This window comes from Sardina pilchardus, chromosome 8, assembly GCF_963854185.1.
Source record: "Sardina pilchardus chromosome 8, fSarPil1.1, whole genome shotgun sequence".
NCBI classification, from domain to species: domain Eukaryota; kingdom Metazoa; phylum Chordata; class Actinopteri; order Clupeiformes; family Clupeidae; genus Sardina; species Sardina pilchardus.
Window position 1 is genome coordinate 10435557 of NC_085001.1, and position 23318 is coordinate 10458874.

At 37.2% G+C, this 23318-nt stretch overlaps 1 protein-coding gene across 3 annotated transcripts in view; it reads right to left on the reverse strand.

Moving 5' to 3' along the window:
- The window catches only part of LOC134088628 (H-2 class II histocompatibility antigen, E-S beta chain-like), a 25681-nt gene extending 2410 nt beyond the window's left edge, over nt 1-23271 (reverse strand). The window contains exons 1-4 of one of the 3 annotated variants that reach the window (XM_062542682.1): nt 23046-23271; nt 1640-1718; nt 721-1002; nt 1-287 (exon numbers count right to left, since the gene is read on the reverse strand). The exon at nt 1-287 is cut by the window's left edge and continues 7 nt beyond it. In XM_062542682.1, the coding sequence (XP_062398666.1) occupies nt 1-287; nt 721-1002; nt 1640-1700 (630 nt within the window). In that variant the 5' untranslated portion in view covers nt 1701-1718; nt 23046-23271. Of the gene's footprint in view, nt 288-720; nt 1003-1639; nt 1719-1814; nt 2179-23045 lie in introns of those variants that run through there. The other 2 variants (XM_062542685.1, XM_062542684.1) reach the window with 2 other exon arrangements.
- Nucleotides 23272-23318: the final 47 nt, after the last annotated feature.

The window sequence follows — 23318 nt, forward strand, 5'->3', positions numbered from 1 at the left end:
CTCACCCCAGACCAACTCCTTGGGCTCCTTGAGGCTGGAGTGCTCCACCACACAGGAGATCTTCTCTCCAGCTTTGGGGGTGAACACCAGGCTGGAGTGCATCTGGTAGTACCAGTCTCCATCCCCCAGCTCCTCACTGAATACCACATCACTGGTCACCTCCTGGCCATCTCTGTACCAGGTCATTCTGATGGGCGTTGGGTAGAAGCTGTAGGTACTGCAGGTCAACACAGCAGGTTGACCACCACTGGATGCTCTCGTCAGCTTCAGCATCATCTCTGGCTCAGCTGCATTCCAAATCAGAGAAAATGTTGAAACATTTTAAACACTAAGTTAATTTATACTCTTGGAAATATTTTAACAAAAGTGCTAAATAATGTTTTTGCATAATAAATAATGTCTTCATTTATCAGCATTAGACACATCCCTAGACAATCAGAGAGCACACTATGCACATACATGTTTACAAAAACGTACACAAAACAATAGAGACTTATCTCATAATGTATGTTCATATTTTCTATCCGTTGTATCCGTTCTATGTTCATATTTTCTATCCGTTCTATAATTATTGCCGGTCTGAAAACAGTTTAAATGTTAAAATCACCTTTAATTTAACATGATATAGCCATGATTTAATGTAGCCTGATGTAAGCATGGTGTACAGTAAGTGAACTGATTCTCCCTCTTGGATGTTTAGATGAGTCTACTAGTACTCACCTTTTTTCGTCATGAGATTATTGATCATATTCTGGGCATTGGGTCTGCAGTATCTTTCCGTCTCCGACCGCAGCTGTGCCAGGTAGGCTGTGTTATTGTTCCATGACTCGGCATTATATACTCCAAACTCAGTGTACCCCACAAACTTCCCCACCGAGCTGTTGAACCGAACATATTCAGCCTTGTTAAACCAGTGAGACCTAATGAACTCCATATCTGCCAGGTCCCAGGAGCTGAATCGACACTGGTCCACTACGGAGGTGTAGTATCCATCATCTCCATCTGCAGAAGAGAACACCACAATACACCTCTGCTGTAACTCCTCATTTCCACATGATACTCATGCAAACATTACATCCTAGCCTGAATAATGATCATGTACCAACATTACCTCCTTGCCTGAATAATGATCACGTACCAACATTACCTCCTAGCCTAAATAATGACCACATGCCAACATTACCTCCTAGCCTGAATAATGACCACATGCCAACATTACCTCCTAGCCTGAATAATGACCACATGCCAACATTACCTCCTAGCCTGAATAATGACCACATTAAAATAAAAGCTTGTTATCTCTTCTTTTAGAATTTTTTTCATTTGTGTGTGGTCTCTTCTTGTCTACATTTTGACACATTAAAATTAAGAAATATTCAAAAGGGGATCCAGTTCAAAGTTATACATGCAAGACATATGCATATTGTATGGTACTATTTAAATACCTGTAATTAAAGTGTATTATTTTCCATGACATTGTACATTAATGCTTCAGTGTACAATGAATGCTTTGGAGGGAATGATGCTGTATACAAAGGCAGTCAAAGATCAAACCTGCTGTGAAAAACCTCTGACATGTTGGAACAAATGCAGAGGTGAGATTATATGAGAATGTGCATAATGAGTGTTCATGACTTACGTGCTCCTGACAGAGTTGCGAGGATAATCACCCCAGAGATGAAGAGTTGTGCTGTGGACATTCTCACGCTCTGGAGTTACTGTTTGAGGGACATGGTGAAAGAAACCGAGTTTTGAGAGAGGCAGATGCGTGAAAAGACCAATCAGTGTTTAGCAGGCAGACTGTCAGCAGTTACCATGCAGAACTTAGTTAGTATTCACACGTTGTAAATAAAGGAAACGTAGGTATTTCAACAGTCTTCACAGCAATCTGGTAGACTGGGTAAAACCAGCCCCATCTGCCAGCGATTGGATTTCGACCTGCAGCTCAGGCTGGAAACCTGCACATTTATCTCTTCTGCTTCCATTACAAATTAGCGGGGACCAATCACAAACTGGCTTATCCACCTATAGTGCACCTGGATCGTTGGTCTGATTGGTTGAAGGACTATCCAAGCGTACAGACCCATTGATCACGCCTCTTGTGCAGTAGAAATACAGTACAGAGCAGAGTCCCCAGACTAATGTTCACTGTCAAAAGATTGAGCTCAGTCTGGTGATAGCCAGGCAAGCACTCTGGGGTGAGTTGCTGTAAATCAGAACTCTGATGCATCTTCCGTGCAGCTCAACTGCCAAATCTGAGTTGACAGTGTTGGGGTCACATCTTACATGGCAACCATGTTACCACAGAGACCAGTTCCTGTCATAGTCATGCATCAGATCAGAATCAACTTTATTGGCCAAGTTTGCGTAACAAACAAGGACTTTGACTCTGGTTAACCTTTGAACTCAAGTACAACAATCGACAATAACATAAAAAAAATCAGTAAAAAAGAACTAGAAATGCAATTCCAAGGAATTACCAGTGCATGAAAATGCAAAAATAGATAGATAATGTAGATATGGTTACTTAGGTGTAGCTAGGGTAAACATGGTGGTTGCATAGTTTACAGAGAGTTGATAGTGTGAAGGTAGACAGTTTAAAGATGAAACGTTCCAGTTCTAACTTAACTAATGATTTCTATTCATGTTAAAATGTTGATTAGCTAACTTAGCTAATGATTTCTAGCAGTTACGCTAAAAATGCTTATTATGCTAGCAATGCTAACTTTACCAACAATGCTAACCAGGTTGATTAGCTAACTTAACCGATGATTTCTAGCAGTAATGTTAAAAATGCAAAGTATGCTAACAATGCTAAATTTGCTAACAATGCTAACCAGGTTGATTAGCTAACTTAGTTGATGATTTTTTGCAGTTATGCTAAAAATGCTAACTATGCTAACAATGCTAACTATGCTAACCATGCTAACTAGCTAACTTGCTAGTGAGGACTTTTATTTTGAAACATTTGTTGCTAGGGTATCCATGGTGGCCACTATCAGGAAACAAGAAGTTACTGCAGTATAATCATGTTGGTTGCTATGGAAACGGTCATAAACATTTAATTTTCATGGTTGCTATGTTGGTTGCTAGGTACATGGAGGTTTCATTTAGTTGACTGGAGGCATAGTGGATGATAACTGACAGTTGGAATGGTTGAACAGTTCAATAGTTGAGTAGTTTCAATGGTTAAATGATTTAATAGTGTATTATTGCAGTGAGGACCTTTATTTTGAAACAGTTGTGGACAGAGGAAGTAGTGAAACAGGATCTGTAGTCTTAATGAGATTGTATGCTTAAAGCCTGAGACAGAAGGTGCCTCTCATAGCGTTTACGCGTCCTCTCTCGCTCCTCACTGATCTACATAAAGAATGATGGAGCGGCAACAATGGGATAGTCTAGCCCTTCTTCTATCTTTCTTTATGTAGATCAGTGAGGATCGAGGAGCGAGGGAGGACATATAAACGCTGCTTGAGAGGGACCCACAGTAAATACTTCAAAAGTTGTATGTAGATAGTCTAATTAATGTTGATAGATAGAATGTTTAATGGATGTTGATAGGCAGATTGTTTAATAGATATTGATTGACAGTTTAATGGGTGGATGAGTGAATGGTCTGAAGAAGATGAATGGATAGAAGGTTGGATGGAATGTGCCTTATATTCTTGTTAAGAGAGACACTGATACAGCTCTCTGAGAGTAGTTGACACAGGTGTAATCAATTTAACTGGCTAGTCTTAAGAGAGCCAGAGTACTCTTAAAGCCTGAGACAGAGTAAATAATTTAAAAGTTGAATGTAGATAGTCTAATTAATGTTGATAGACAGAGAGTTTAATGGATGTTGATAGACAGATTGTTTAAAAGATGTTGATAGACAGTTTAATGGGTGGATGAGTGAATGGTCTGAAGAAGATGAATGGATAGAATGTTGGATGGAATGTGCCTTATATTCTTGTAGAATGGAGAGACACAGCTCTCTACTGAGAGTAGTGGATACAGATACAGGTGTAATCAATTTAACTGGCTAGTCTTAAGAGAGCCAGCCTGAGACAGAGTAGATTGTTTAAAAGTTCAATGTAGAGCGTCTAATTGATGTTGTTGATAGGCAGACTGTTTAGAATGGGTGGATGAGTGAATGGTTTGAAGAAGATGAATGGATATAAAGTTGGATGGAATTAGGAGGACTTATTTTATACTGTTGTGCGCAGAGGATACAGGGGAACAGAATATGTAGTCTTCAGAGAGGAGCCTGAGAGAAACTGACAGTTGGTGCCCAGGTGGCTGACCAGCTGGGGTAACATTCTAATTACAGTGCATGAAAATGCACTGTACTGTTCTTCCTATTCTTCTTATTACAGTGCATGAAAATGCACTGTACTGTTCTTCCTATTCTTCTTATTATTACAGTGCATGAAAATGCACTGTACTGTTCTTCCTATTCTTCTTATTATTACAGTGCATGAAAATGCACTGTACTGTTCTTCCTATTCTTCTTATTACAGTGCATGAAAATGCACTGTACTGTTCTTCCTAGTATTCTTCTTATTACAGTGCATGAAAATGCACTGTACTGTTCTTCCTAGGCTTCTTCTTCTTATTATTCTTCTTCTAACGCACGCAAATCAGCTAGAACCGTTTAACGTAGAAACTTCATTCAAACTGCGTTACGTAGGTCTTACTTAGGACATGTGTGCTATGACTTTTCAACTTTGTAACTTTTATACTTTTTAAACTATTAGTTAAAAACTATTACAATTTCCCCATAGACTTAACATTGCTCATTATGACATCACGGCAGCAATTAGAATGTTACCCCAGCTGGTCAGCCACCTGGGCACCAACTGTCAGTTTCTCTCAGGCTCCTCTCTGAAGACTACATATTCTGTTCCCCTGTATCCTCTGCGCACAACAGTATCAAAATAAGTCCTCCTAATTCCATCCAACTTTATATCCATTCATCTTCTTCAAACCATTCACTCATCCACCCATTTTAAACAGTCTGCCTATCAACATCAATTAGACGCTCTACATTGAACTTTTAAACAATCTACTCTGTCTCAGGCTGGCTCTCTTAAGACTAGCCAGTTAAATTGATTACACCTGTATCTGTATCCACTACTCTCAGTAGAGAGCTGTGTCTCTCCATTCTACAAGAATATAAGGCACATTCCATCCAACATTCTATCCATTCATCTTCTTCAGACCATTCACTCATCCACCCATTAAACTGTCTATCAACATCTATTAAACAATCTGTCTATCAACATCCATTAAACTCTCTGTCTATCAACATTAATTAGACTATCTACATTCAACTTTTAAATGATTTACTCTGTCTCAGGCTTTAAGTACTCTGGCTCTCTTAAGACTAGCCAGTTAAATTGATTACACCTGTGTCAACTACTCTCAGAGAGCTGTATCAGTGTCTCTCTTAACAAGAATATAAGGCACATTCCATCCAACCTTCTATCCATTCATCTTCTTCAGACCATTCACTCATCCACCCATTAAACTGTCAATCAATATCTATTAAACAATCTGCCTATCAACATCCGTTAAACATTCTGTCTATCAACATTAATTAGACTATCTACATACAACTTTTAAAGTATTTACTGTGGGTCCCTCTCAAGCAGCGTTTATATGTCCTCCCTCGCTCCTCGATCCTCAATGATCTACATAAAGAAAGATAGAAGAAGGGCTAGACTATCCCATTGTTGCCGCTCCATCATTCTTTATGTAGATCAGTGAGGAGCGAGAGAGGACACGTAAACGCTATGAGAGGCACCTTCTGTCTCAGGCTTTAAGCATACAATCTCATTAAGACTACAGATCCTGTTTCACTACTTCCTCTGTCCACAACTGTTTCAAAATAAAGGTCCTCACTGCAATAATACTATTAAATCATTTAACCATTGAAACTACTCAACTATTGAACTGTTCAACCATTCCAACTGTCAGTTATCATCCACTATGCCTCCAGTCAACTACATGAAACCTCCATGTACCTAGCAACCAACATAGCAACCATTAAAATTAAGTGTTTATGACCGTTTCCATAGCAACCAACATGATTATACTGCAGTAACTTCTTGTTTCCTGATAGTGGCCACCATGGATACCCTAGCAACAAATGTTTCAAAATGAAAGTCCTCACTAGCAAGTTAGCTAGTTAGCATGGTTATCATCGACTAAGTTAGCTAATCAACCTGGTTAGCATTGTTAGCAAATTTAGCATTGTTAGCATAGTTAGCATTTTTAGCATTACTGCTAGAAATCATCGGTTAAGTTAGCTAATCAACCTGGTTAGCATTGTTAGTAAAGTTAGCATTGCTAGCATAATAAGCATTTTTAGCGTAACTGCTAGAAATCATTAGCTAAGTTAGCTAATCAACATTTTAACATGAATAGAAATCATTAGTTAAGTTAGAACTGGAACGTTTCATCTTTAAACTGTCTACCTTCACACTATCAACTCTCTTTAAACTATGCAACCACCATGTTTACCCTAGCTACACCTTAGTAACCATATCTACATTATCTATCTATTTTTGCATTTTCATGCACTGGTAATTCCTTGGAATTGCATTTCTAGTTAAACTTCTTCTTCTAACGCTCGCAATTCAGCTTCAACCGTTTAACGTAGAAACTTCATTCAAACTTTGTTGCGTAGGTCTTGCTTATGCCATATGTGCTTTGTATTTTTCAACTTTGTAACTTTTATACTTTTTAAACTATTAGTTAAAAACTATCACCATTTCCCCCATAGACTTAACATTGCTCATTATGACATCACGGCAGCAATTAGAATGTTACCCCAGCTGGTCAGCCACCTGGGCACCAACTGCCAGTTTCTCTCAGGCTCCTCTCTGAAGACTACATATTCTGTTCCCCTGTATCCTCTGCGCACAACAGTATCAAAATAAGTCCTCCTAATTCCATCCAACTTTATATCCATTCATCTTCTTCAAACCATTCACTCATCCACCCATTCTAAACAGTCTGCCTATCAACAACATCAATTAGACGCTCTACATTGAACTTTTAAACAATCTACTCTGTCTCAGGCTGGCTCTCTTAAGACTAGCCAGTTAAATTGATTACACCTGTATCTGTATCCACTACTCTCAGTTGAGAGCTGTGTCTCTCCATTCTACAAGAATATAAGGCACATTCCATCCAACATTCTATCCATTCATCTTCTTCAGACCATTCACTCATCCACCCATTAAACTGTCTATCAACATCTATTAAACAATCTGTCTATCAACATCCATTAAACTCTCTGTCTATCAACATTAATTAGACTATCTACATTCAACTTTTAAATTATTTACTGTCTCAGGCTTTAAGAGTACACGCTGGCTCTCTTAAGACTAGCCAGTTAAATTGATTACACCTGTGTCAACTACTCTCAGAGAGCTGTATCAGTGTCTCTCTTAACAAGAATATAAGGCACATTCCATCCAACCTTCTATCCATTCATCTTCTTCAGACCATTCACTCATCCACCCATTAAACTGTCAATCAATATCTATTAAACAATCTGCCTATCAACATCCATTAAACATTCTGTCTATCAACATTAATTAGACTATATACAACTTTTAAAGTATTTACTGTGGGTCCCTCTCAAGCAGTGTTTATATGTCCTCCCTCGCTCCTCGATCCTCAATGATCTACATAAAGAAAGATAGAAGAAGGGCTAGACTATCCCATTGTTGCCGCTCCATCATTCTTTATGTAGATCAGTGAGGAGCGAGAGAGGACGCGTAAACGCTATATATGAGAGGCACCTTCTGTCTCAGGCTTTAAGCATACAATCTCATTAAGACTACAGATCCTGTTTCACTACTTCCTCTGTCCACAACTGTTTCAAAATAAAGGTCCTCACTGCAATAATACACTATTAAATCATTTAACCACTGAAACTACTCAACTATTGAACTGTTCAACCATTCCAACTGTCAGTTATCATCCACTATGCCTCCAGTCAACTACATGAAACCTCCATGTACCTAGCAACCAACATAGCAACCATTAAAATTAAGTGTTTATGACCGTTTCCATAGCAACCAACATGATTATACTGCAGTAACTTCTTGTTTCCTGATAGTGGCCACCATGGATACCCTAGCAACAAATGTTTCAAAATAAAAGTCCTCACTAGCAAGTTAGCTAGTTAGCATGGTTAGCATAGTTAGCATTGTTAGCATTTTTAGCATAACTGCAAAAAATCATAAACTAAGTAAGCTAATCAACCTGGTTAGCATTGTTAGCAAATTTAGCATTGTTAGCATAGTTAGCATTTTTAGCATTACTGCTAGGAATCATCGGTTAAGTTAGCTAATCAACCTGGTTAGCATTTTTAGTAAAGTTAGCATTGCTAGCATAATAAGCATTTTTAGCGTAACTGCTAGAAATCATTAGCTAAGTTAGCTAATCAACATTTTAACATGAATAGAAATCATTAGTTAAGTTAGAACTGGAACGTTTCATCTTTAAACTGTCTACCTTCACACTATCAACTCTCTGTAAACTATGCAACCACCATGTCTACCCTAGCTACACCTTAGTAACCATATCTACATTATCTATCTATTTTTGCATTTTCATGCACTGGTAATTCCTTGGAATTGCATTTCTAGTTATTTTTCTTCTTCTAACGCTCGCAATTCAGCTTGAACCGTTAAACGTAGAAACTTCATTCAAACTTCGTTGCGTAGGTCTTGCTTATGCCATATGTGCTTTGTATTTTTCAACTTTGTAACTTTTATACTTTTTGAACTATTAAATAAAAACTATTAACAATTTCCCCATAGACTTAACATTGCTCATTATGACATCACGGCAGCAATTAGAATGTTACGCCAGGTGGCCAGTCCAGGTGCAGCAGCTCTCTCTCTCTCTCAGGCTGGCTCTCTTGAGACTACATTTTCTGTTCCCCTGTATCAACTGTATCAACATAAGTCTTCCTAATTCCATCCAACTTTCTATCCATTCATCTTCTTCAAACCATTCACTCATTCACCCATTCTAAACAGTCTGCCTATCAACATCAATTAGACGCTCTACATTCAACTTTTAAACAATCTACTCTGTCTCAGGCTGGCTCTCTTAAGACTAGCCAGTTAAATTGATTACACCTGTATCTGTATCCACTACTCTCAGTAGAGAGCTGTGTCCACTCTACAAGAATATAAGGCACATTCCATCCAACTTTCTATCCATTCATCTTCTTCAGACCATTCACTCATCCACCCATTAAACTGTCTATCAACATCTATTAAACAATCTGCCTATCAACATCCATTAAACTCTCTGTCTATCAACATTAATTAGACTATCTACATTCAACTTTAAAATTATTTACTCTGTCTCAGGCTTTAAGCATATACACTCTGGCTATCTTAAGACTAGCCAGTTAAATTGATTACACCTGTATCAACTACTCTCAGAGAGCTGTATCAGTGTCTCTCTTAACAAGAATATAAGGCACATTCCATCCAACCTTCTATCCATTCATCTTCTTCAGACCATTCACTCATCCACCATTAAACTGTCAATCAATATCTATTAAACAATCTGCCTATCAACATCCATTAAACATTCTGTCTATCAACATTAATTAGACTATCTACATACAACTTTTAAAGTATTTACTGTGGGTCCCTCTCAAGCAACGTTTATATGTCCTCCCTCGCTCCTCGATCCTCAATGATCTACATAAAGAAAGATAGAAGAAGGGCTAGACTATCCCATTGTTGCCGCTCCATCATTCTTTATGTAGATCAGTGAGGAGCGAGAGAGGACGCGTAAACGCTATATGAGAGGCACCTTCTGTCTCAGGCTTTAAGCATACAATCTCATTAAGACTACAGATCCTGTTTCACTACTTCCTCTGTCCACAACTGTTTCAAAATAAAGGTCCTCACTGCTATAATACACTATTAAATCATTTAACCATTGTAACTACTCAACTATTTAACTGTTCAACCATTCCAACTGTCAGTTATCAAGTATGCCTCCAGTCAACTACACGAAACCTCCATGTACCTAGCAACCAACATAGCAACCATTAAAATTAAGCGTTTATGACCGTTTCCATAGCAACCAACATGATTATACTGCAGTAACTTCTTGTTTACTGATAGTGGCCACCATGGATACCCTAGCAACAAATGTTTCAAAATAAAAGTCCTCACTAGCAAGTTAGCTAGTTAGCATGGTTAGCATAGTTAGCATTGTTAACATAGTTAGCATTTTAGCATAACTGCAAAAAAACATCTAACTAAGTTAGCTAATCAACCTGGTTAGCATTGTTAGCAATTTTACCATTGTTAGCATAGTTAGCATTTTTAGCATTATTGCTAGAAATCATCAGTTAAGTTAGCTAATCAACCTGGTTAGCATTGTTAGTTTAAGTTAGCATTGTTACCATAGTTAGCATTGCTAGCATAGTTAGCATTGCTAGCATAGTTAGCATTTTTAGCATAACTGCTAGAAATCATTAGCTAAGTTAGCTAATCAACCTTGTTAACACTGTGAGCATAGTTAGCATAGTTGACATTTTTACCATTACTGCATGAAATCAGTAGCTAAGTTAACCAATCAACCTGGTTATCATTGTTAACATAGTTAACATTTTAACATGAATAGAAATCATTAGTTAAGTTAGAACTGGAATGTTTCAGCTTTAAACTGTCTACCTTCACACTATCAACTCTCTGTAAACTATGCAACCACCATATTTACCCTAGCTACACCTTAGTAACCATATCTACATTATCTATCTATTTTTGCATTTCATGCACTGGTAATTCCTTGGAATTGCATTTCTAGTTATTATTATTAAACTTCTTCTTCTAACGCTCGCAATTCAGCTTCAACCGTTTAACGTAGAAACTTCATTCAAACTTTGTTGCGTAGGTCTTGCTTATGCCATATGTGCTTTATATTTTTCAACTTTGTAACTTTTATACTTTTTAAACTATTAGTTAAAAACTATCACCATTTCCCCCATAGACTTAACATTGCTCATTATGACATCACGGCAGCAATTAGAATGTTACCCCAGCTGGTCAGCCACCTGGGCACCAACTGTCAGTTTCTCTCAGGCTCCTCTCTGAAGACTACATATTCTGTTCCCCTGTATCCTCTGCGCACAACAGTATCAAAATAAGTCCTCCTAATTCCATCCAACTTTATATCCATTCATCTTCTTCAAACCATTCACTCATCCACCCATTCTAAACAGTCTGCCTATCAACAACATCAATTAGACGCTCTACATTGAACTTTTAAACAATCTACTCTGTCTCAGGCTGGCTCTCTTAAGACTAGCCAGTTAAATTGATTACACCTGTATCTGTATCCACTACTCTCAGTAGAGAGCTGTGTCTCTCCATTCTACAAGAATATAAGGCACATTCCATCCAACATTCTATCCATTCATCTTCTTCAGACCATTCACTCATCCACCCATTAAACTGTCTATCAACATCTATTAAACAATCTGTCTATCAACATCCATTAAACTTTAAATTAAACATTAATTAGACTATCTACATTCAACTTTTAAATTATTTACTCTGTCTCAGGCTTTAAGAGTACTCTGGCACTCTTAAGACTAGCCAGTTAAATTGATTACACCTGTGTCAACTACTCTCAGAGAGCTGTATCAGTGTCTCTCTTAACAAGAATATAAGGCACATTCCATCCAACCTTCTATCCACTCATCTTCTTCAGACCATTCACTCATCCACCCATTAAACTGTCAATCAATATCTATTAAACAATCTGCCTATCAACATCCATTAAACATTCTGTCTATCAACATTAATTAGACTATCTACATACAACTTTTAAAGTATTTACTGTGGGTCCCTCTCAAGCAGCGTTTATATGTCCTCCCTCGCTCCTCGATCCTCAATGATCTACATAAAGAAAGATAGAAGAAGGGCTAGACTATCCCATTGTTGCCGCTCCATCATTCTTTATGTAGATCAGTGAGGAGCGAGAGAGGACGCGTAAACGCTATGAGAGGCACCTTCTGTCTCAGGCTTTAAGCATACAATCTCATTAAGACTACAGATCCTGTTTCACTACTTCCTCTGTCTACAACTGTTTCAAAATAAAGGTCCTCACTGCAATTATACACTATTAAATCATTTAACCATTGAAACTACTCAACTATTGAAATGTTCAACCATTCCAACTGTCAGTTATCATCAACTATGCCTCCAGTCAACTACATGAAACCTCCATGTACCTAGCAACCAACATAGCAACCATTAAAATTAAGTGTTTATAACCGTTTCCATAGCAACCAACATGATTATACTGCAGTAACTTCTTGTTTCCTGATAGTGGCCACCATGGATACCCTAGCAACAAATGTTTCAAAATAAAAGTCCTCACTAGCAAGTTAGCTAGTTAGCATAGTTAACATTGTTAACATAGTTAGCATTTTTAGCATAACTGCAAAAAATCATCAACTAAGTTAGCTAATCAACCTGGTTAGCATTGTCAGCAAATTTAGCATTGTTAGCATAGTTAGCATTTTTAACATTACTGCTAGAAATCATCGATAAGTTAGCTAATCAACCTGGTTAGCATTGTTAGTAAAGTTAGCATTGCTAGCATAATTAGCATTTTTAGCTTAACTGCTAGAAATCATTAGCTAAGTTAGCTAATCAACATTTTAACATGAATAGAAATCATTAGTTAAGTTAGAACTGGAATGTTTCATCTTTAAACTGTCTACCTTCACACTATCAACTCTCTGTAAACTATGCAACCACCATGTTTACCCTAGCTACACCTTAGTAACCATATCTACATTATCTATCTTTTTTAGCATTTTCATGCACTGGTAATTCCTTGGAATTGCATTTCTAGTTATTCTTCTAACGCACGCAAATCAGCTTGAACCATTTAACGTAGAAACTTCATTCAAACTGTGTTACGTAGGTCTTACTTAGGACATGTGTGCTATGACTTTTCAACTTTGTAACTTTTATACTTTTTAAACTATTAATTAAAAAACGATTTCCCCATAGATTTAACATTGAGCTATTTCCCCAGACTTAACATTACCCATTATGACATCATGGCAGCAATTAGAATCTTAAGCCAGGTGGCCGGCCACCTGGGCACCAACTGTCATTTTCTCAGGCTTTAAGCATACAATCTCTTTGAAGACTACATCCTGTTAAACTGTTTCCTCTGTCCACAACTGTTTCAAAATAAAAGTCCTCACTGCAATAACACACTATTAAATCATTTAACCATTGAAACTACTCAACTATTTAACTGTTCAACCATTTCCACTGTCAGTTATCATCATCTATGCCTCCAGTCAACTACATGAGACCTCCATGTACCTAGCAACCAACATAGCAACCATTAAAATTAAGCATTTATGACCGTTTCCATAGCAACCAACATGATTATACTGCAGTAACTTCTTGTTTCCTGATAGTGGCCACCATGGATACCCTAGCAACAAATGTTTCAAAATAAAAGTCCTCACTAGCAAGTTAGCTAGTTAGCATGGTTAACATAATTAGCATTGTTAGCATAGTTAGCATTTTTAGCATAACTGCAAAAAATCATCAACTAAGTTAGCTAATCAACCTGGTTAGCATTGTTAGCAAATTTAGCATTGTTAGCATTTTTAACATTACTGCTAGAAATCATCGGTTAAGTTAGCTAATCAACCTGGTTAGCATTGTTAGTAAAGTTAGCATTGCTAGCATAATTAGCATTTTTAGCATAACTGCTAGAAATCATTAGCTAAGTTAGCTAATCAACATTTTAACATGAATAGAAATCATTAGTTAAGTTAGAACTGGAATGTTTAAACTTTAAACTGTCTACCTTCACACTATCAACTCTCGGTAAACTATGCAACCACCATGTTTACCCTAGCTACACCTTAGTAACCATATCTACATTATCTATCTATTTTTGCATTTTCATGCACTGGTAATTCCTTGGAATTGCATTTCTAGTTATTATTAAACTTCTTCTTCTAACGCTCGCAATTCAGCTTCAACCGTTTAACGTAGAAACTTCATTCAAACTTTGTTGCGTAGGTCTTGCTTATGCCATATGTGCTTTATATTTTTCAACTTTGTAACTTTTATACTTTTTAAACTATTAGTTAAAAACTATCACCATTTCCCCCATAGACTTAACATTGCTCATTATGACATCACGGCAGCAATTAGAATGTTACCCCAGCTGGTCAGCCACCTGGGCACCAACTGTCAGTTTCTCTCAGGCTCCTCTCTGAAGACTACATATTCTGTTCCCCTGTATCCTCTGCGCACAACAGTATCAAAATAAGTCCTCCTAATTCCATCCAACTTTATATCCATTCATCTTCTTCAAACCATTCACTCATCCACCCATTCTAAACAGTCTGCCTATCAACAACATCAATTAGACGCTCTACATTGAACTTTTAAACAATCTACTCTGTCTCAGGCTGGCTCTCTTAAGACTAGCCAGTTAAATTGATTACACCTGTATCTGTATCCACTACTCTCAGTAGAGAGCTGTGTCTCTCCATTCTACAAGAATATAAGGCACATTCCATCCAACATTCTATCCATTCATCTTCTTCAGACCATTCACTCATCCACCCATTAAACTGTCTATCAACATCTATTAAACAATCTGTCTATCAACATCCATTAAACTTTAAATTAAACATTAATTAGACTATCTACATTCAACTTTTAAATTATTTACTCTGTCTCAGGCTTTAAGAGTACTCTGGCACTCTTAAGACTAGCCAGTTAAATTGATTACACCTGTGTCAACTACTCTCAGAGAGCTGTATCAGTGTCTCTCTTAACAAGAATATAAGGCACATTCCATCCAACCTTCTATCCACTCATCTTCTTCAGACCATTCACTCATCCACCCATTAAACTGTCAATCAATATCTATTAAACAATCTGCCTATCAACATCCATTAAACATTCTGTCTATCAACATTAATTAGACTATCTACATACAACTTTTAAAGTATTTACTGTGGGTCCCTCTCAAGCAGCGTTTATATGTCCTCCCTCGCTCCTCGATCCTCAATGATCTACATAAAGAAAGATAGAAGAAGGGCTAGACTATCCCATTGTTGCCGCTCCATCATTCTTTATGTAGATCAGTGAGGAGCGAGAGAGGACGCGTAAACGCTATGAGAGGCACCTTCTGTCTCAGGCTTTAAGCATACAATCTCATTAAGACTACAGATCCTGTTTCACTACTTCCTCTGTCTACAACTGTTTCAAAATAAAGGTCCTCACTGCAATTATACACTATTAAATCATTTAACCATTGAAACTACTCAACTATTGAAATGTTCAACCATTCCAACTGTCAGTTATCATCAACTATGCCTCCAGTCAACTACATGAAACCTCCATGTACCTAGCAACCAACATAGCAACCATTAAAATTAAGTGTTTATAACCGTTTCCATAGCAACCAACATGATTATACTGCAGTAACTTCTTGTTTCCTGATAGTGGCCACCATGGATACCCTAGCAACAAATGTTTCAAAATAAAAGTCCTCACTAGCAAGTTAGCTAGTTAGCATAGTTAACATTGTTAACATAGTTAGCATTTTTAGCATAACTGCAAAAAATCATCAACTAAGTTAGCTAATCAACCTGGTTAGCATTGTCAGCAAATTTAGCATTGTTAGCATAGTTAGCATTTTTAACATTACTGCTAGAAATCATCGATAAGTTAGCTAATCAACCTGGTTAGCATTGTTAGTAAAGTTAGCATTGCTAGCATAATTAGCATTTTTAGCTTAACTGCTAGAAATCATTAGCTAAGTTAGCTAATCAACATTTTAACATGAATAGAAATCATTAGTTAAGTTAGAACTGGAATGTTTCATCTTTAAACTGTCTACCTTCACACTATCAACTCTCTGTAAACTATGCAACCACCATGTTTACCCTAGCTACACCTTAGTAACCATATCTACATTATCTATCTTTTTTAGCATTTTCATGCACTGGTAATTCCTTGGAATTGCATTTCTAGTTATTATTCTTCTTCTAACGCAGCCAATTCAGCTTCAACCTCTTAACGTAGAAACACCATTCAAATTTTGTCGCGTAGGTCTTACTTACGCGATGTGGGCTTTGTATTTTTCAACTTTGTAACTTTTATACTTTTTCAACTATTAGTTAAAAACTATTACAATTTCCCCCATAGACTTAACATTGCTCATTATGACATCACGGCAGCAATTAGAATCTTACTCCAGCTGGTCAGCCACCTGGGCACCAACTGTCAGTTTCTCTCAGGCTAGAGCATACAATCTCATACAAGTGCATACAATCTCTCTGAAGACTACATATTCTGTTCCCCTGTATCCTCTGCGCACAACAGTATCAAAATAAGTCCTCCTAATTCCATCCAACTTTATATCCATTCATCTTCTTCAAACCATTCACTCATCCACCCATTCTAAACAGTCTGCCTATCAACATCAATTAGACGCTCTACATTCAACTTTTAAACAATCTACTTTGTCTCAGACTGGCTCTCTTGAGACTAGCCAGTTAAATTGATTACAGTCAACTACTCTCAGAGAGCTGTATCAGAACAAGAATATAAGGCACATTCCATCCAAACTTCTATCCATTCATCTTCTTCAGACCATTCACTCATCCACCCATTAAACTGTCAATCAATATCTATTAACCCTATGAGCCCTAAGCTGTTTTAAGGGCATTTTCACTACCTCTAGTTAGAAGCATTTATCCTGGTCATTGTAAGTGCCATTCACACATGCTACATATTGTTTTTTTCAGCACAGTCTAGGCTATCCAGATCTGCCACAATATCATGTATAAATACTTGCATTGATTTGATTTAGATTTTTAAATAATAAAAAGTTGAAAAGCGTACTATACAAATTCTTACATTTTGATGTGTATCTCACCACAGCAAGCTCACATCTCGACCAAACGTACATGGTTATGTAGGCCTGACTGTCCTGAACACGGCAATATAAGAACCATGGTGGAGGTATACTTTTGGGCTGAGCAATTTACAGAAATATGTGGTGTGTGCCTTCCAGAAATAAATGGCAATTTTTATTTAGTGATGAAAAAATGACTTTTTGGCACTTTTTGCACTCCATATTGTGACACTAGCTGATCTTACATGACTTGTTTGCGGTAGCACACATGACGTGCACAGATGATGATTCTCTATAATATTTGTTTTACTGCATTGCAATGAACAAAGTAAAGGCAAAAAGTGTTTATTTGTCAAACAAATTTGGATGCAATATGAGTCTTGAATTGGATACCATACAGGAGTGTGCTAGGATCTCAAAACCGTGTTATGAACGTGACTTGTCATAGAGAAACACATGATAACATTGGATTATGAACATAGGCTATTCCACACAAAAACACGAGGTAAGTGGAGCTAAATGAAGTTATTATTTTGCTGTCACTTCGTCTGTTTTATGGCCTAGAAGGTTGTATTTGGTATCTGTGGATAGCTCTAGCTCTCCTCTTTCATCTGACATGCGTGCCAAATCTTTTTGATCGCCATTTCACGAGGAAATCAAACGAGAGTAAAGGTAGCCAAAGATATATGACATTATTATTTGTTTGTAACTTCGTCTGATTTCATCATACGAAATGATCGGTGTATTTGGTATCAATGCAAAGCTCTGCTTCTCCTCTTTCATTTGATATGAAATCATTAGTTAAGTTAGAACTGGAATGGTTAATCTTTAAACTGTCTACCTTCACACTATCAACTCTCTGTAAACTATGCAACCACCATGTTTACCCTAGCTACACCTTAGTAACCATATCTAAATTATCTATCTATTTTAGCATTTTCATGCACTGGTAATTCCATGGAATTGCATTTCTAGTTATTAAACTTCTTCTTCTAACGCTCGCAATTCAGCTTCAACCGTTTAACGTAGAAACTTCATTCAAACTTTGTTGCGTAGGTCTTGCTTATGCCATATGTGCTTTGTATTTTTCAACTTTGTAACTTTTATACTTTTTAAACTATTAGTTAAAAACTATCACCATTTCCCCCATAGACTTAACATTGCTCATTATGACATCACGGCAGCAATTAGAATGTTACCCCAGCTGGTCAGCCACCTGGGCACCAACTGTCAGTTTCTCTCAGGCTCCTCTCTGAAGACTACATATTCTGTTCCCCTGTATCCTCTGCGCACAACAGTATCAAAATAAGTCCTCCTAATTCCATCCAACTTTATATCCATTCATCTTCTTCAAACCATTCACTCATCCACCCATTCTAAACAGTCTGCCTATCAACAACATCAATTAGACGCTCTACATTGAACTTTTAAACAATCTACTCTGTCTCAGGCTGGCTCTCTTAAGACTAGCCAGTTAAATTGATTACACCTGTATCTGTATCCACTACTCTCAGTAGAGAGCTGTGTCTCTCCATTCTACAAGAATATAAGGCACATTCCATCCAACATTCTATCCATTCATCTTCTTCAGACCATTCACTCATCCACCCATTAAACTGTCTATCAACATATATTAAACAATTTGTCTAACATCCATTAAACTCTCTGTCTATCAACATTAATTAGACTATCTACATTCAACTTTTAAATTATTTACTCTGTGTCAGGCTTTAAGATACTCTGGCTCTCTTAAGACTAGCCAGTTAAATTGATTACACCTGTGTCAACTACTCTCAGAGAGCTGTATCAGTGTCTCTCTTAACAAGAATATAAGGCACATTCCATCCAACCTTCTATCCATTCATCTTCTTCAGACCATTCACTCATCCACCCATTAAACTGTCAATCAATATCTATTAAACAATCTGCCTATCAACATCCATTAAACATTCTATCTATCAACATTAATTAGACTATCTACATACAACTTTTAAAGTATTTACTGTGGGTCCCTCTCAAGCAGCGTTTATATGTCCTCCCTCGATCCTCGATCCTCAATGATCTACATAAAGAAAGATAGAAGAAGGGCTAGACTATCCCATTGTTGCCGCTCCATCATTCTTTATGTAGATCAGTGAGGAGCGAGAGAGGACGCGTAAACGTTATGAGAAGCACCTTCTGTCTCAGACTTTAAGCATACAATCTCATTAAGACTACAGATCCTGTTTCACTACTTCCTCTGTCCACAACTGTTTCAAAATAAAGGTCCTCACTGCAATAATACACTATTAAATCATTTAACCATTGAAACTACTCAACTATTGAACTGTTCAACCATTCCAACTGTCAGTTATCATCCACTATGCCTCCAGTCAACTACATGAAACCTCCATGTACCTAGCAACCAACATAGCAACCATTAAAAAGTGTTTATGACCGTTTCCATAGCAACCAACATGATTATACTGCAGTAACTTCTTGTTTCCTGATAGTGGCCACCATGGATACCCTAGCAACAAATGTTTCAAAATAAAAGTCCTCACTAGCAAGTTAGCTAGTTACCATGGTTAGCATAGTTAGCATTGTTAGCATAGTTAGCATTTTTAGCATAACTGCAAAAAATCATCAACTAAGTTAGCTAATCAACCTGGTTAGCATTGTTAGCAAATTTAGCATTGTTAGCATAGTTAGCATTTTTAGCATTACTACTAGAAATCATCGGTTAAGTTAGCTAATCAACCTGGTTAGCATTGTTAGCATTGCTAGCATAGTAAGCATTTTTAGCGTAACTGCTAGAAATCATTAGCTAAGTTAGCTAATCAACATTTTAACATGAATAGAAATCATTAGTTAAGTTAGAACTGGAACGTTTCATCTTTAAACTGTCTACCTTCACACTATCAACTCTCTGTAAACTATGCAACCACCATGTTTACCCTAGCTACACCTTAGTAACCATATCTACATTATCTATCTATTTTTGCATTTTCATGCACTGGTAATTCCTTGGAATTGCATTTCTAGTTGCTGCCGTGATGTCATAATGAGCAATGTTAAGTCTATGGGGAAATTGTTAATAGTTTTTATCTAATAGTTCAAAAAGTATAAAAGTGACAAAGTTGAAAAGTCATAGCACACCTGTCCTAAGTAAGACCTACGTAACAAAGTTTGAATGAAGTTTCTACGTTAAATGGTTCAAGCTCAATTGCGTGCGTTAGAAGAAGAAGTGGAACTAGAAATGCAATTCCAAGGAATTACCAGTGCATGAAATGCAAAAATAGATAGATAATGTAGATATGGTTACCAAGGTGTAGCTAGGGTAAATATGGTGGTTGCATAGTTTACAGAGAGTTGATAGTGTGAAGGTAGACAGTTTAAAGCTGAAACATTTTGATTTGCTGATTTCTATTCATGTTAAAATGTTAACTATGGTAACAATGATAACCAGGTTGATTGGTTAACTTAGCTACTGATTTCATGCAGTAATGGTAAAAAGGTTAACTATGCTAACTATGCTCACAGTGTTAACCAGGTTGATTAGCTAACTTAGCTAATGATTTCTAGCAGTTATGCTAAAAATGCTAACTATGCTAGCAATGCTAACTATGGTAACAATGCTAACTTAAACTAACAATGCTAACCAGGTTGATTAGCTAACTTGACTGATGATTTCTAGCAATAATGCTAAAAATGCTAACAATGCTAAAATTGCTAACAATGCTAACCAGGTTGATTAGCTAACTTAGTTAGATGTTTTTTGCAGTTATGCAAAAAATGCTAACTATGCTAACAATGTTAACTATGCTAACCATGCTAACTAGCTAACTTGCTAGTGAGGACTTTTATTTTGAAACATTTGTTGCTAGGGTATCCATGGTGGCCACTATCAGGAAGCAAGAAGTTACTGCAGCATAATCATGTTGGTTGCTATGGAAACGGTCATAAACGCTTAATTTTAATGGTTGGTATGTTGATTGCTAGGTACATGGAGGTTTCGTGTAGTTGACTGGAGGCATAGTTGATAACTGACAGTTGGAATGGTTGAACAGTTAAATAGTTGAGTAGTTACAATGGTTAAATGATTTAATAGTGTATTATTGCAGTGAGGACCTTTATTTTGAAACAGTTGTGGACAGAGGAAGTAGTGAAACAGAATCTGTAGTCTAAATGAGATTGTATGCTTAAAGCCTGAGACAGAAGGTGCCTCTCATATAGCGTTTACGCGTCCTCTCTCGCTCCTCGATCCTCACTGATCTACATAAAGAATGATGGAGCGGCAACAATGGGATAGTCTAGCCCTTCTTCTATCTTTCTTTATGTAGATCATTGAGGATCGAGGAGCGAGGTAGGACATATAAACGCTGCTTGAGAGGGACCCACAGTAAATACTTTGAAAGTTGTATGTAGATAGTCTAATTAATGTTGATAGATAGAATGTTTAATGGATGTTGATAGGCAGATTGTTTAATAGATATTGATTGACAGTTTAATGGGTGGATGAGTGAATGGTCTGAAGAAGATGAATGGATAGAAGGTTGGATGGAATGTGCCTTATATTCTTGTTAAGAGAGACACTGATACAGCTCTCTGAGAGTAGTTGACACAGGTGTAATCAATTTCACTGGCTAGTCTTAAGAGAGCCAGAGTACTCTTAAAGCCTGAGACAGAGTAAATAATTTAAAAGTTGAATGTAGATAGTCTAATTAATGTTGATAGACAGAGAGTTTAATGGATGTTGATAGACAGATTGTTTAATAGATGTTGATAGACAGTTTAATGGGTGGATGAGTGAATGGTCTGAAGAAGATGAATGGATAGAATGTTGGATGGAATGTGCCTTATATTCTTGTAGACTGGAGAGACACAGCTCTCTACTGAGAGTAGTGGATACAGATACAGGTGTAATCAATTTAACTGGCTAGTCTTAAGAGAGCCAGCCTGAGACAGAGTAGATTGTTTAAAAGTTCAATGTAGAGCGTCTAATTGATGTTGTTGATAGGCAGACTGTTTAGAATGGGTGGATGAGTGAATGGTTTCAAGAAGATGAATGGATATAAAGTTGGATGGAATTAGGAGGACTTATTTTGATACTGTTGTGCGCAGAGGATACAGGGGAACAGAATATGTAGTCTTCAGAGAGGAGCCTGAGAGAAACTGACAGTTGGTGCCCAGGTGGCTGACCAGCTGGGGTAACATTCTAATTGCTGCCGTGATGTCATAATGAGCAATGTTAAGTCTATGGGGAAATTGTTAATAGTTTTTATCTAATAGTTCAAAAAGTATAAAAGTGACAAAGTTGAAAAGTCATAGCACACCTGTCCTAAGTAAGACCTACGTAACAAAGTTTGAATGAAGTTTCTACGTTAAATGGTTCAAGCTCAATTGCGTGCGTTAGAAGAAGAAGTGGAATAATAAAAAGCCTAGGAAGAACAGTACAGTGCATTTTCATGCACTGTAATAATAAAAAGCCTAGGAAGAACAGTACAGTGCATTTTCATGCACTGTAATAAGGGCAGGAAGTTATGTATAAGAATAAAGGAATAAATACAGTATGTACATTGACAAATAAATAGATGCTATGGGTGACCTTGTTGTCCCAGTCATCTTCTGTGTGATAGCACAACTGCCAAATCTGAGTTGACAGTATTTGAGTCACACCTTACATGGTAACCATGTTACAACGGAGACCAGTTCCTGTCATAGTCATGCGTTGGGAAAACTGACCATGAATTACGGTACAGCAGTGGTTTTCAAACTTTTCACAATGAGTACCACCTCGGAGAACAATTGACTCTTAAAGTACCGCCATTACGACCAGCATTAAAATACATAACAGTAGCATATAGGCCACTTTAAATACAATTTACATTGTACATACTGCTTTGCATTGTTTTGTTTGGGTTTTTTTCCTCAAGAAAGAAAAAAAAAAAAAAATAGTTTAAATCTTACAAATGCTCATATTTGTATATAAGTTGAAGTGATTATTTTGTCCTCATGGAAAAAAAACATCCTGGAGACTCTCAGAGTACCACAACCGAGCGTCTGCCAGCAGGACCTGCAACACAGTTTAATAACAACAGAGCACTCACCCTGCTTCCTCTAACCTCTAACTCCCTTGGACAATCAGCAACTTTTAGCACAAAAAAAACAGGATCCGTGCACATGTTTGAGTTTCATGTTAGCATCTGACACCGACAACCTAAATCCAACATCTCTAAAAGCTTCATCCAAGAGGAAGAAAAAAATACTTAGTTTCAGTATGATGTTGTTCTGCCTCCAACCATACCAGTTTTCTCTTGTTGTTTGTGTGTCTGTGGTTCTGTCTGTTACAACAGCCTGTTACCTTGCTTTGTCCACTGGTG